At 57.1% G+C, this 12,282-nt stretch overlaps 1 protein-coding gene and 1 long non-coding RNA gene across 2 annotated transcripts; both read left to right on the top strand.

Moving 5' to 3' along the window:
* Positions 1-523: 523 nt before the first annotated feature.
* Positions 524-1,630, top strand: LOC120396640. Its single transcript, XR_005593266.1, has 3 exons — positions 524-625; positions 733-870; positions 1,605-1,630. It is a non-coding gene; the product is annotated as an uncharacterized LOC120396640 (long non-coding RNA).
* A 3,185-nt stretch (positions 1,631-4,815) lies between these two features.
* LOC120396753 (maestro heat-like repeat-containing protein family member 7) lies at positions 4,816-11,149 on the top strand. Its single transcript, XM_039521797.1, has 6 exons — positions 4,816-4,893; positions 7,407-7,562; positions 8,397-8,498; positions 8,769-8,871; positions 9,320-9,379; positions 10,386-11,149. Exons 2-6 carry the CDS (start codon positions 7,488-7,490, stop codon positions 10,568-10,570), a joined length of 525 nt encoding a protein of 174 aa, XP_039377731.1. The 5' UTR covers positions 4,816-4,893; positions 7,407-7,487; the 3' UTR covers positions 10,571-11,149.
* Positions 11,150-12,282: the final 1,133 nt, after the last annotated feature.

The raw sequence follows: 12,282 nt of genomic DNA, 5'->3' as shown, positions 1-12,282 counted from the left end.
ATCTACCAAACTTGTAATCTCATCAAAAATTGTTGATTTGCATTAAATAAATTATCCTCTTTAATTCTTTATTAATTGAATCTTATACCAGCTGCTCCATTATCTTGCCTGGGATCGATGTCAGGCTGACAGGCCTGAAATTACCCAGGCCATCCCTTTCACCCGCTTTAACAATTGGCCCAACTGACTCTCTCTCTGGAGCATATACGAGCCTGGGCACTTAACCCAGGGCTGTGAGTCCACTGGGCAGCAGGGCACATGAAGCTGGGCATGGCCACGCTGGGCGAAGTCCCTTGTGTGGTTCTAGCCAAGGTCTCACAGGCTAGGAATTGAACCCAGCATCCCAGGCCTTAGCCCCCAGCCCAGCCCACCCCTCTAGGTGCCCTGGGGGAGCGTGGGAAGGACGAAATCCCTGCAGCAATGTCTGTCTCCTGTTCTTATCTGCAGGCCACAAGAGCCCTATATGTGATCCTGCAGGAGCAGGCCTGCAGGCAGGAAGTGAAGGAGCTCTTCCCTCAGCTCTCGTCGCGCTGCTCTTCCACGTCACCCACACAGTGCAGCACACTGCTTCGCAGGAGAGGGAGCATAACCAGGAGGACACGGCCGCACCCCTCAGCCCCGTCAGGTACCGCCAGCCCGACACCCAGCCTGGGTTCTGCAGCGTCGCCCGCAGGCACGCGGCAGGGCCTGGCCTGGGCTCACTCAGTAACAAGAGGCTCGCTCTGCACACAGGTTCGCGGTGAAGGCCATGGAAGCTTTGCTTCTATGCGCTGGCTACAAGGAGCAGGCCACCTTCATGATGAAGCATGGCCGCTGGGACCTGCTCATGAGCTCCGACACGCACCACAAAGGTGTCTGCCTGCTTGCCCGGTGAGTGCTGCCCAGAACCGATCACAGCAGCAGCTCCCCTCCCTGGCCCAGGACACGGCCACATTGCCTTCCCTGCTGGGTGAGACGCGGCTCCCAATCGCCTGCATGGAACAGGCCGCAGCCTCTGTGCTGTTGGCCAAGGGGTCAGTCGGCTACTTCTCCACCCTGCGCTGCCTGGCGTAAACCGCTTCCTGCATGGCTCTGGCAGGCATGGCTGGGCAAAGACAGCCTCCGCCATGTCTTTCCGCAGCGTTGGTGTAGCCCTGTCAGACCCAGCACATGAGAGAGACAAGGTGGGGGAGGGAATGTCTTTGGTTGGCCCAGTGACTGTGGGTGAGAGAGAAGCTAACACAGAAAGCTCCAGCGCTTGTCTTGGGTGAATCTAAGATATTCTCTCACCCACCCTTCTGTCTCTCATCACCCAATATCTGGGCACATGAGGAAGACCACCGACCCCACCAACACCCTTCTTTGTCTGCAGTTCTCTTGAAGCCCCAGCACTACGTGCTCAGAGCTGGCCTCATGGAAGGGCTCCCTGTCGAGTGATTAAGGGTTTGGGTCTCTAGCACATAAGCCGCTGGGCATTTTAAGCCAGCAGGAACTAGTCTGTGCCAGCTGCGCGTGACTAGTCGCCCGGGATCCCCTGTCCTGTGGCACTGGTCTGGTTAGATTCGTAAATGGAGGACCAGTCCTTGCCCACCTTGATGATGTGGTGTTTGTGTTTCCTATGCCAGGGCCATGGTTTCGCTCAATGTCGAGGCGAAACTGGATTTTCCACCATGTCATGGCCATCCTCAACGATCGGGACGATAGGCGATGCGTCCCGGCTGTGGCGCTCTTCATTCAGGTGAGCCTCACCAGCGGGTGAGGGTCGTGAGAAGCGCCCCGGCCCAGCGGTGACTGGGGCATGGGGCTGACCTATGGCCAGGGACGGCAGATTTGTAGAAATTTTGGTGGTGCTCAGCAGAACCTGCCCCTCCAAACTCTGCCCCCCTAAACTCTGCCCCCCACCTGCCTAAGTCTCTGGGAGGGAGTTTGGGTGGGGAGGGCCTGGGGTGCAGGCTCTGGGATGGGTCAGAGGGTGGGAGTGCAGGAGAGGGTGGGGATGCAGGCTCTGGGCGGGAGTTTGGGGACAGGAGGGGGTGTGGAGGGAGGGGGTGCAGGCTCTGGGAAGGAGTTTGGGGGCCAGAGTGGGGTGCGGGAAAGGGGTGGGGGGGCAGGCTCTGGGAGGAGTTGGGAGGGTGCGGCGCTTATCTGGGGCCAATGGGCCAATGGAACTTGCCGCTCATGCCTATGGCCAGGAGAGGGGTGGCCCTGAAGGCCCTGGGGGTGGGTGGGTGAGCAGGGGCAGGGAAAGCTCCTACAACCCTAGGGGTGGAGTCACTCAGTCTGGGCATTGTTACCTGTCCCAGCTGGTGTCACGGGGCTGGAGCAAGGCCCAGGGTCAGGTGTCTCTTGTTCCCCAAGACTCAGTTCCATAGAATGGTCCCTTGTGTGACCTCGGCCCTCGTGCCCCCTCTGCCACCCGTGGGCCATGTGCTGGCCGGGCAGCCGCCGGCCCTTTCTTGGCCCGTTCACCTGCCCCCCGCAGACCGGGCGCCCCTTTGGCGCACAAGGCTGCAGACCCCCCCCCCCCCCCCCCCGCACACACACCACTGCTCCGTGTGCAGCTGAGCCTTAGTGAGGGAGCAGGGCAGGCCTTGATCTCAGCTGGAGCCTCGAGGGGCCGTCGCGCTAGAAGCGGTTCAGTGGGGCCCACCACGGTGACCAATCGCGATGCCCTGCATGCAGCCCATGCCGGGCCTTGGCCAGTGGAGCTTAGGGCCCGTGGCAGAGATGAGTCGCGAGAGGCCAGCCCGTTCTCTGGCTTGATTTGCTGTTGGTGTGTTAGCTCCTCAAGTGCCCTGACCTTGGCAGCGAGCTGGAAGACGCCATCGTGGAGGAGATGAGCGGGCTGCTGAGAGACCCCAAGACCATGGTGCGCTGGTTGGCGCTCAAAGGCCTCCTCAATCTGGCCCTTCACCCAGAGAAGGTGAGAGGGGAGGAGGGCTGGGGGATAAACCCAGAACCGCAGGGAGCTGCTGCAGGGCTGGGGTCATTGAAACCTTCCCTGGGGGTATGGCCCTGGCCTGGAGTCAGGAGCCCTGGCTTCTATTCCTGGCTCTGCCACTGACCTGCAGGGTGCCCTTGGGCAAGCCCCTGCCTGGCCTTTGTCTGCTGTTCTGCAGGGAAGGGCCTGGCTCCTGCAGGTGCGTCTCTAGGTGTGTGGAGCATCTGGCACAGCTGGGCCTGATTGTGTCTGGGGTCTCTGTGATCCAAAGAACCCTAGCACTAGAGTAGCAGCAGAGCTGCAGACTCTAGACCCCCAGGGAATGCTGGCGACCCCAGTGATCAGGGACGCTTGGATAGAGCCATTTCACTACAATTAGGAACCATTTTTTCCTACAAATCCCCTTTTAAAGCCTCATAGGTTTTAACTGTTGACGTCACGGCTCTGTCCTGCAGCACTCGCTCCTCTGAAGAGCTCTGGAAGGGCCTTTTGCTGCTAAGATCTCAAAACAAGTTTGATACCCACAATATAGTGAAGGCAGAGAAAGCCCTTGGGACTTAAATACACAGATCTGACAGCCTGGTAAAGAGGAGACAATCTGAAGGCAACTGTCGTTAATGATAATTTACTTCGCCTGAGAATAGGGGGGTCAGTCCGGTTTATTAAACCCGGACTATGACTAGATCAGACATGGAGAGGGCGTGACTGTAATTCTCTTTGTTATACACCATTCCCATCGTTCCATGCACTTCAGCCTGGTTTTCACTTGCTTGTGGTTCATTTTCCTTTCCGGAACCGGTTAGCCTGTATATGACCTATTTTTCCCTGATGCGGTTGAGATTTTGTGGGGCTGTCTTTGAAAGGTTGAAAAACCAAACACAGAAATGACTGAATCTGGCTTTTAGTAACAGCCTAACCCTAGAACTAGTGTGCAAAATCGACTCCCTCCCCTAGGCTGGGCTGTAAGGACCAGGATTCAGGAGAACCCAGGTTCGGTTCCTGGCTCTGCCAGACTCCTAAGTGACTGTGGGCGAGTCCCGTAACCTCTCTGTGCCCGAGTTCCATGTCTGTACAATGGGGATAGAAATCCTGCCTTCGTGTGTCTAGCCTGTAAGCTCCAGGGCAGGGACCGTCTCTTCCTGTGCCTGGAAAGCCCCAGCACAAGCCCTCATTGCAGACAGGCCCTCGAGGTGCTATTCGAACAATAATACACTTGATTTATTTGGGGTCAACGTGTTGTGTAGAGAACTTTCCACGGATGATATCTGCTAATAAAAACCATCCCCTGAGATCTGGAGTACAAAGCAGCTGCTTATGTTGCAGGTTGCCGGACCCACTGCCCGTGATCTTAGCTGGCTGTGCAAAGGCTTTGAGGCTGTAATATGTCTCTGGAGGCAGGGCGCTGGAAGACTTTTATAGTGGAGGTGCTGCACACACACCCTTACCCTGTCCACACACCCCTCCACCACTAGAGCTTTGGTCAGGAGCAGGGCCATGGCTCCAGGAGGCGGGGCGGGGGTGGATGGGGCAAGGGACCAAGGCTGGGGCCATAGCTGGGGGTTGGCACAGGGCCGGCAGCTGGGACCCTGTGTGTGGGGCCAGGAGCAGAGCCCTGCGTAAAACCTGGGAGTGCTGCAGCACCCCCAGCACTCCTAGCTCCCATGCCTCTGTCTGCAGGGAGGCAGACATTGTTTTGGAAATGGCTTGTTGGGTCACTGGGGGTGTTTCGTAAAGCAGCTCCTTGTTTCACACAGGTGGGAAACTCCAGCATCTGCTGCCAGATGTCCTGGAGCGACTCCAGGAGGTAGACAGAGACCTCATCCGCAAGGCCATCGCCGTGCTGAAACACCTCCTCGCCGGCATGGACAGGCAGAGCGCCAGCTGCGGCCGTGCAAGTGGCTGCGCAACTCCTGCCGTTGTTTCATGATGTAAGGCCTGGCAGCTCACAGGAGATCCCATCAAACTGCAGACATGTGAGTGGGGGCTAGGGGGTGGGCTAGCAGGGCCTGTGCTATGGTCCTAGCCAGAAAACGGATTGTCATAAATCATGAGCCCATTCCCGCCTTCCTCTCACTCTCCATGAGAGCACATGGCAGAAAGGATGGGAACCCTGGTGTCCTGCAGGCCTACTGACAAGGATGAGGGCAGCCTGGGGACGAGGCTCCCCTTGGGGAAGGACGTGCATTCCTGAGCCTGCATGCAGCGAGGGGGCCTCTGCAGCACAGGGTGCTGCAATGCTCTTGCTGGCTTCCAGGGTGACAAGTGATGGTACCTTGGTGAAAATCTGCCCCTCCTTTCCCTGGCCAGGAATCCTACAGCTGGCCTGTCATCTCCATAAGGAAATGGCTCTGTCTGTAGGTTCTACAGCTACCGCCCTTTCCTCTCCTCTTCGTTCTCATGGCAGGGCAGCGTCAAAGGAGGGGAAAGTTCTCCTCAGATCTTCTGTACCCACAAACTAGCCCCCGCTGTGCATTCACCAGACTGATGTTCAGTCCCACACTGGGTGGCGAGATCCAGCAAGCGGGCAGGAGAAAGGGGCCCATCCATTACTGCCTTCCAGGGGTAATGCCCCAGTGGGGGCTCCTGGAGGGACTCCCCAGCTCTCATAATGGTAAATCCTACTCTCAGCCCTCCTGAATTCTGCTGGGACCGTGCCGCTCTTTATTTAGTAGTGGCACAGGCCTGGCTAAAGCTGTTCCCAGGGTCTCCTGGATCCCCAGCTGGCCAAAGGGACAGGGCAGCCTGGACCAAGGATGCAGGATCTCGCCCTGGGGTGAGCCCTTTAAACCAAACCCCTCTCAGGCCCGGGGGGAACAGAACAGGTTCTTTATGGGGCAGGGTTATATCCAAATAGTGTTAATGAACACAACGCCCATTGTTGTCAGAAGTGTGTTGTCAGAGTGCTACCGGTGTGGTGCTCTGCTTTCTCCTTGTTGATATCACTCGGCTGCGTGCGTGTGTTCCCTCTGTGTGCTACCCCAGCTCTGCAGATAGCTGACACAGCAGACCCGACGACAACCCCCAATAACCACAGAGTCCAGTAAGATGCAAAGCCACGTCGGCTAGGTTTATTGCGACCTCGGACACAATTGCAGTTCCCTGTAGGTTTCTTAGCCTAATTCAGGGCATACTACGAGAAAGTGCCTCTTGGCAATGGACCCGGCTCAGTGGCGGGACTTTCCACTGCCCCCTCGGCCGGACAAAGGCACCGCCCCAGGGATGCATTCTTATACACAGACACAAACAAGTTACACATCACACCTGACCTATGAGGTACAACCCCTCCACGTAGCATGGTACAACCTTTCTACGTATTTAGGTGCCACCTTCTACCTTGTACATGTTGGTTCGATCAAAACAACTCTATCCATCATTTTACCCTTTTGCCCCTGTCATTGGGATGGGCCAGCCTGTTCTTTGTTATCTGTGTGGAATGTGCAAGTATGTGAATGTTCAGTACCTTTTAGGTACGTATCAGCCCTTTCCTTGCCAGCTTCTGTGAGCAGGGCCTGCCTCTGGCTCACAGCTTACCTTTGCTTTATGTTAGCAAAGTCTTGTTCATTACTTTAGTTCAGGCCTCAGGCCTCATACTGGGCCTTTATCATGGCCTGCACTTACTACACCCATCACCAGGGAAAGGCAAACAGGCCTCAACAACTGGAGGGAAGACCAGAGAGGTGCCAGTTCAACATCTGCCTGTGCCCACTGCAGTGCAGCCCTGATGCCCCCATACCCCTCCCACGTGTTTTGTACAGAGCCTGCCCAGCTGACCAGCTCAGCTGACCATCTGACCATCTGGGCTCAGCTGCCCAGCTGACCATCTGAGCTGACCCCTCACCCCACCCCAAACCCCTGGAGGCTGGGTGGCTTCCAGTCATGGCATCCAAGGCCCCCTATCTGGGAGCTCCTGCACATTTACCACCCCTTGGCCCTGGTTAAATTCACCCCAGGTCCCTGAGCATGGCCCAAACAAACACCAATGGTAGGAATTTGCCCCCTATGCCTGGCCTCCTTGGCCCGGCTAGAGGGCTGCTGTGGGTCAACACCAGTGTGAGCTGGGCCTGCAAAGCGGGTGGACAAACTACACCCCCCCTTCGCTCTTTGAATCTTTCCTCATCGCTCCCTCTCTGCCGCCCCTGTCCTGGCGCTGCTCCACCCTGAATGTTTCCCCTTGGCTGACACAGGCGGGTGCTGATGTCAGTGCACCCAGAGCTGGCTGTGAGCCCAGGGGCAGTCTCACCCCAGCTTACTGCTCTCCCTGGCCAAGAAGTTACCAGGCCAGCCCCTCAGCTGGTGGAAATCTGCATCTCTATTGCCTTCAATGGCGCTATGCCCATGAGACTCTGGCCCCAGCTGTGGCTGTATGGCTGGGGGTGAGTTACCAATACCCCCTGCAGGGCAGACATCTCTGGCACAGTGTGCGCTTGCCCCGCTGGATGAGAATGACTGTCACAGTGTCTCCTCCCTCCTATATCATCTCTTGCAGGTGACCAGCAAGCTCCAGGTGCTCTCCATCACCCTTTTTAAAGACCTGCTGGAGCTTGTAAGGGGGCCCAACCGGAGGCAGATGAAGGAGCATGTGCTCCAGAGCCTGGTCCCACTGCTCCTCCTTGTGCATGATGAGCGTCCCAACGTGTCCCAGGTGAGGCCACGAATTGGAGTCTGCGTCTGAGATAGTTACAGAGCGACCATTTGTTTGGGGGGGGCAACATGTGACACCCCCCTTTAAAGGGTCTGGCCGGTAGAGGGCAGGTGCTCAGAGCTGTGACAATCAGGCACTCAAAATCACTTGAATGTTGAGTCCAGTAGTGCCATGACCATGGCACCCCACCCAACTGCTGAGTCTTCTCTGCATCCTCTGAGCTCAACACCCCCCTGCAGCCAGGCTGAGAGATTGGGTGGGGCGAGTGGTCGCCTCACCACTCCTACAGCCACTGGCCTCCGCACACTCCCCTGGCTGTGCTGGTGGGAAGAGCACAACCCTGGCCATATCCCTACCAGGAGCAGGGCTACTCAGCCTCCAGATGGTGCACAGGACCCAATGTGCCCTTAGCCAAGCGGCCCGGACAGCCCGTACTAGCCATGACATGCCCAAGCCCCTCCCCCCCATGCCTCTGCACATGCTAGTGCTCATGGCCCCCATCACTTGGGACACAAATGCCACCAGCACTAATGAATTCACCCCATGAGGTGGGGCACTGAGCGCAGCCTCAAAATATTGAACCCCCATGGGCATTAGGCACCTAAATCCCTTTGCAGCCCTGGGCCTAAGCAACTTGCCTGAGTTCCTGCACAGAGAGCTGGGAATTGAGTCAGGTCTCCAGCCATTGCCTTAGCCACACCGCCGCCCTTCCGTGAGCAGCCAGGGCAGGGAAGCGTTCAGCACGCACGGCCTCCCTGGCCTCCGGTAACTAGGCTAGTGGCTTCCAGCTCCCATAACTGTGTCCGGCTCGCCCCGGCCCCTCTTGTTTTGCAGGTGTGTTGGGACACCCTCAGCAGTGCCGCCCAATTCCTGAGGTGGCACCAGCTCAGTGGCCTCATCCAGCACAAGGAAACCTGGCGAAGCTGTGACTGCCTGGTGAGGGAGCCCTCTGGCCATTCACTGCACAGCCCTCGCTGGCAGAAGTGGAGGAATCAGTGGATAGGGCACCCCCAATTGCCTGGCTCTGTGCCCACACTGAGCCCCAGCCCCGGGACCACACCTGGCCCTGGGTGTGGTCCCTCTGCGTGATCCTCCCAGCACAGGAAGGAGGGGAAAAAACAGGACGTGCGCTCCACACACCTGCAAGCTGGCCTGTGGGACGGAAAGGCCTTTAATAATCTTGTGCTCCTTTGTTCTGGCTCCTAGGTGATCCACTACAAGGAGAGAGCTGATGACTTCCTGGGCCAGACCATGGCCTTCCTGCAGAACCCACAGACTCCAGTTAGGGAAGCAGCCATCAGGTTCCTAGGTAACCACAGAGCAGAGGGGTCCCTTTAGCAGAGGGGTTGGATCTGGTCCCAGGCTCTCCTCAGTCCCTGCCAGCAGCGAGAAGTGATCCCTGGGCTCCTGATTCCCTAATGAAGGCGAAGGGGTGTCAGAAACCCACAGGAGCAAGCTCACCCCAAACTGCCCTGATCGGCTGATGGGACCCCTCTAAGCCCACTGCTCCTCATGCAGTCCCCATTCTCCGCCCCCACCCCACCATGGGCTCTTGGTAGTGGACCTTCAAGGCGCTGTGCTCTCCTTTGGCAACCAGCCCTGTAGCCATCTCTGGGGACTCGCCCTTTCCCCTGGGGATTCAGGAGCGTGTCCTGGCCAGTGAGGGGCGGGGGAAAGCCGCGGTGCTTGGAGGGTGACAGGCTCTTTAACACCCTTGCTGGGGACGCGGGGATGTGATGAGCTGTTTGTGTGTGTAGGGCTCACTGCCCGGAAGCTGGACCAGGGGAGCCAGGACAAGCTGGACGCCATCTGCGACAGTGAGTGGTCCCGCTTTGAGTACTGAGCACTAGGGGGATGAATGGCCCAGGGCTGCAGGGTGGGTTCAATCTCCGACGCCAGCAACGTGGTCACAGGCGAGAGCCACAAGGGGATGCAAAATGTCAATCCCCAACCCCCTGATCAGCTGCCCCCTCACCCTGTCGTGTCTGCTGGTTGGCATGTGCCCAGGCACTTAGCCCTGACCTCAGAGCTGTGGCCTGGTAGATCCCCAAACTGGGCCTGAGCTGGCTGGCCTTCGCAGATGATTGCCCCCCACAAACACAGCCAAAGTGGGGTGCTGCCTCCCCCCTTGCACTCACTAGCCCAGTGTTTGGAGCAGTCACCTCCACGTGGGACACCTGGGGTCAAGCCACTGCTCCAAATGAGGCTGAAGTGACGTCCGGTCACCTACCTCCCTGCTGCGTGTCCGGACTCCTGGGCAGCACAGGGCAGAGCAGCATCTCCACCACATTTGTTCGGGAAAAGGGAAGGGTGGGTGACATAGCTCAGACTCCTCACTCCCAGAGCAGATTCACAGCTGGGCCTCCCAACCGGAGCTAGAGAATGGCTGAGCTCCCTCCTCGGCATTTCCTGGAGGGCAGCAGAGCACCTGAAGTTAGGCGGCGCCTAACAATGCCCAAGCCCCTTTTGTGACTCTCCCCCTCTCTAGGCCTAAGTGCCCATCTATGCATTGGGGGGGAAGGGGGAGGGTAAATACAGGCAGGGATGAGGCTCTCAGATACTGCAGGGAGGAGGCAGTCCTAGAAATAGTGAGTGAATGGGGTTCATTGGGACTTCTTGCCTGTGTCTGGAGGCTCCCCCAGCTGTGGAGGGCGGCGGGGATGTTTAGTGAGGGTTGCTGGTTGTTCCCGCTAGTCCCCTGCCTCCTGCCACCTGGCCTGCTGCCTCCTTGTTGTGGGCCGAGAGGTACAGAGCTGGCTTGGCCTGCCGGGGCTCTCCAGAGTGCCATGGCTCTGACCTCCATTTCCTTCCTTTCAATCTTAGACCTCAAAGGCTTGCAGCAGGACAGCAAGTCCTCAGTCCGATGCCTGGCTTCTCAGACCATCTTCATCCTGGAGGCCTTCAAGAACCAGCCTCCAGCCTGCTGCAGCCTATGGACATTGGTCCATAGGATAAGAACAATGTGCACTGCGGAGAGCCAGCTCATTGAAGCTGCCCAGCTGCCCTAGGTCTGGGAAAAGCCAGCCTCCCTTCTCTGGGGGCTTGGTGCATCAGAGCCCACCTGGAGCAAGGTGGAACACATGGCTTCTTCCCAACTGGCTGCCTGCCCTGCCCAGCCATGTGAGTAGTTAACTGCTCGATAGCTTTCATCATCATGTACTTTTGGACAGGTTTCCATGCACCGTGTTGCATTTACGTCCTGCCCTCCGTCCCCATTTCCAGTCGTGTACGTTTTTGATGCCGTCGGCCATTTTGAAAATTTATTTTGTATTATTTTTCTGTGTTTGGCCGGGGGAAGGTTGTGTGCTTGTGTTTTGACATATTTAGAGAAAAAGTACGAATGAGTAGAAAGAGAGGCTGTAAAGGGTTTGCAGTCCCCCCACCCCCAGGCCCCACCGTCCGTCCATCTGGGTGGGAGACCACACCCCTTGCTATGATACTTCCGGGTACGGTGGTTCAGGGGAAAATTAGCTCAGTGTTAATGGCTCTAGCCTGCAGTCAGGCCAAGTAACGGTAGAGAGTCTGTTTGCCCGGGGCCCTCAATCAGGGCAGGGCGTCAGTCGAGAAGGGGATCTGGCCTACAGTCAGGCAGGCAGAGCAGCAGGAGGTCCATTTGCCTGGCCCTTGATCAGGGTAGGGCAGCAGTCAAGTAGGGGGGCTCTGGCCTACAGTCCGGCAAAGCTGTTGCAGTCTAGGGGAGGTTAGCTCTCTGGTGGGAATGTCAGGACAACCATCTGGCATCTGGATTCAGGTGGGTGCCAGACCAATTCAGGCCTCCTGACAACCAGGGGGGAGGCTGCCACTCCTGATGTTGAGGTGGTAGGGGCAGAGGAACTCAGGTCCTCCCATTCCACTGCATCCCAGCCCAGGACCCTAACAGCAGTGGAGTTGTCCGCCACTGGGTCAGCGGGGAAAGTCCAGCCGCCACACGCTGGCTGGCTTGTAGTCAATAACACAGCCAAACCTAATTCTGCTTCCCTTGGCTCCATCCGACACACCCATTCCGTGTGTACATGGGTTCCAGGGTTGTTGTTCGCTGGGATAGACAGCTAGTGGCAGCCCCCCCAGCTCCTCGGAGATCCTGGCATCTGGCAGCTTTGTCAGCACCTCTGGGTCTCTGTCAGGAGAGCGGTCTCCGTTAGGTCTGGGCTCACGCAACGGGGAAGAGACGTCCTGCTCCTCAGGCAGCCCTCCCCCGACTGAGCTGGAGGACCAGCCTTTTATAGTTCCGCTTCCTGTCCCACCCCTCTGCTTCCAGCGGGGAGGCCATGCAAGTCCCCGTTCTACCCACCAGGGGGGCGTTCACGGATCCCTCCCTGTCTGTCAGGACAGGAGACTATGCCATCTCGCTACAGAGGCCTTAAAGAAAAGGAGTTTTAAAAAAAGAAAGATTGCTTAGGCTTAGAGGAAAAAAGGAAAGAAAGGTTATCTTAAATAGAAGAAAGAGGGGAAACTAGAGAAAGCAACAAGAGAGAGGAGTTTGTAAGAACGTGGTAAAAGGTTATTTTTGTTGGGACTAAAAAATTATAAGAGTAAAAAAAATTGAACTCAATTTAAAAAACCAAAGGCTAATTAAATAGAATAGGAAATATAAAGGAAGGTTGAGAAGGTCGGGTGAAAGAACTCACCTGGCAGAATAATCGTCAACCGAGCAGCACAGCTTCCGCTGCAAACTCTGCTCTCCCATTCTTGCATCAGTAGCAAATTTCTCCATGTTGTC

Source organism: Mauremys reevesii, linkage group 2 (genome assembly GCF_016161935.1).
Source record: "Mauremys reevesii isolate NIE-2019 linkage group 2, ASM1616193v1, whole genome shotgun sequence".
In the NCBI taxonomy this organism is placed as follows: domain Eukaryota; kingdom Metazoa; phylum Chordata; order Testudines; family Geoemydidae; genus Mauremys; species Mauremys reevesii.
Note: the sequence above shows the minus strand (reverse complement) of the source record. Positions and strands in the feature narration are given on the sequence as shown.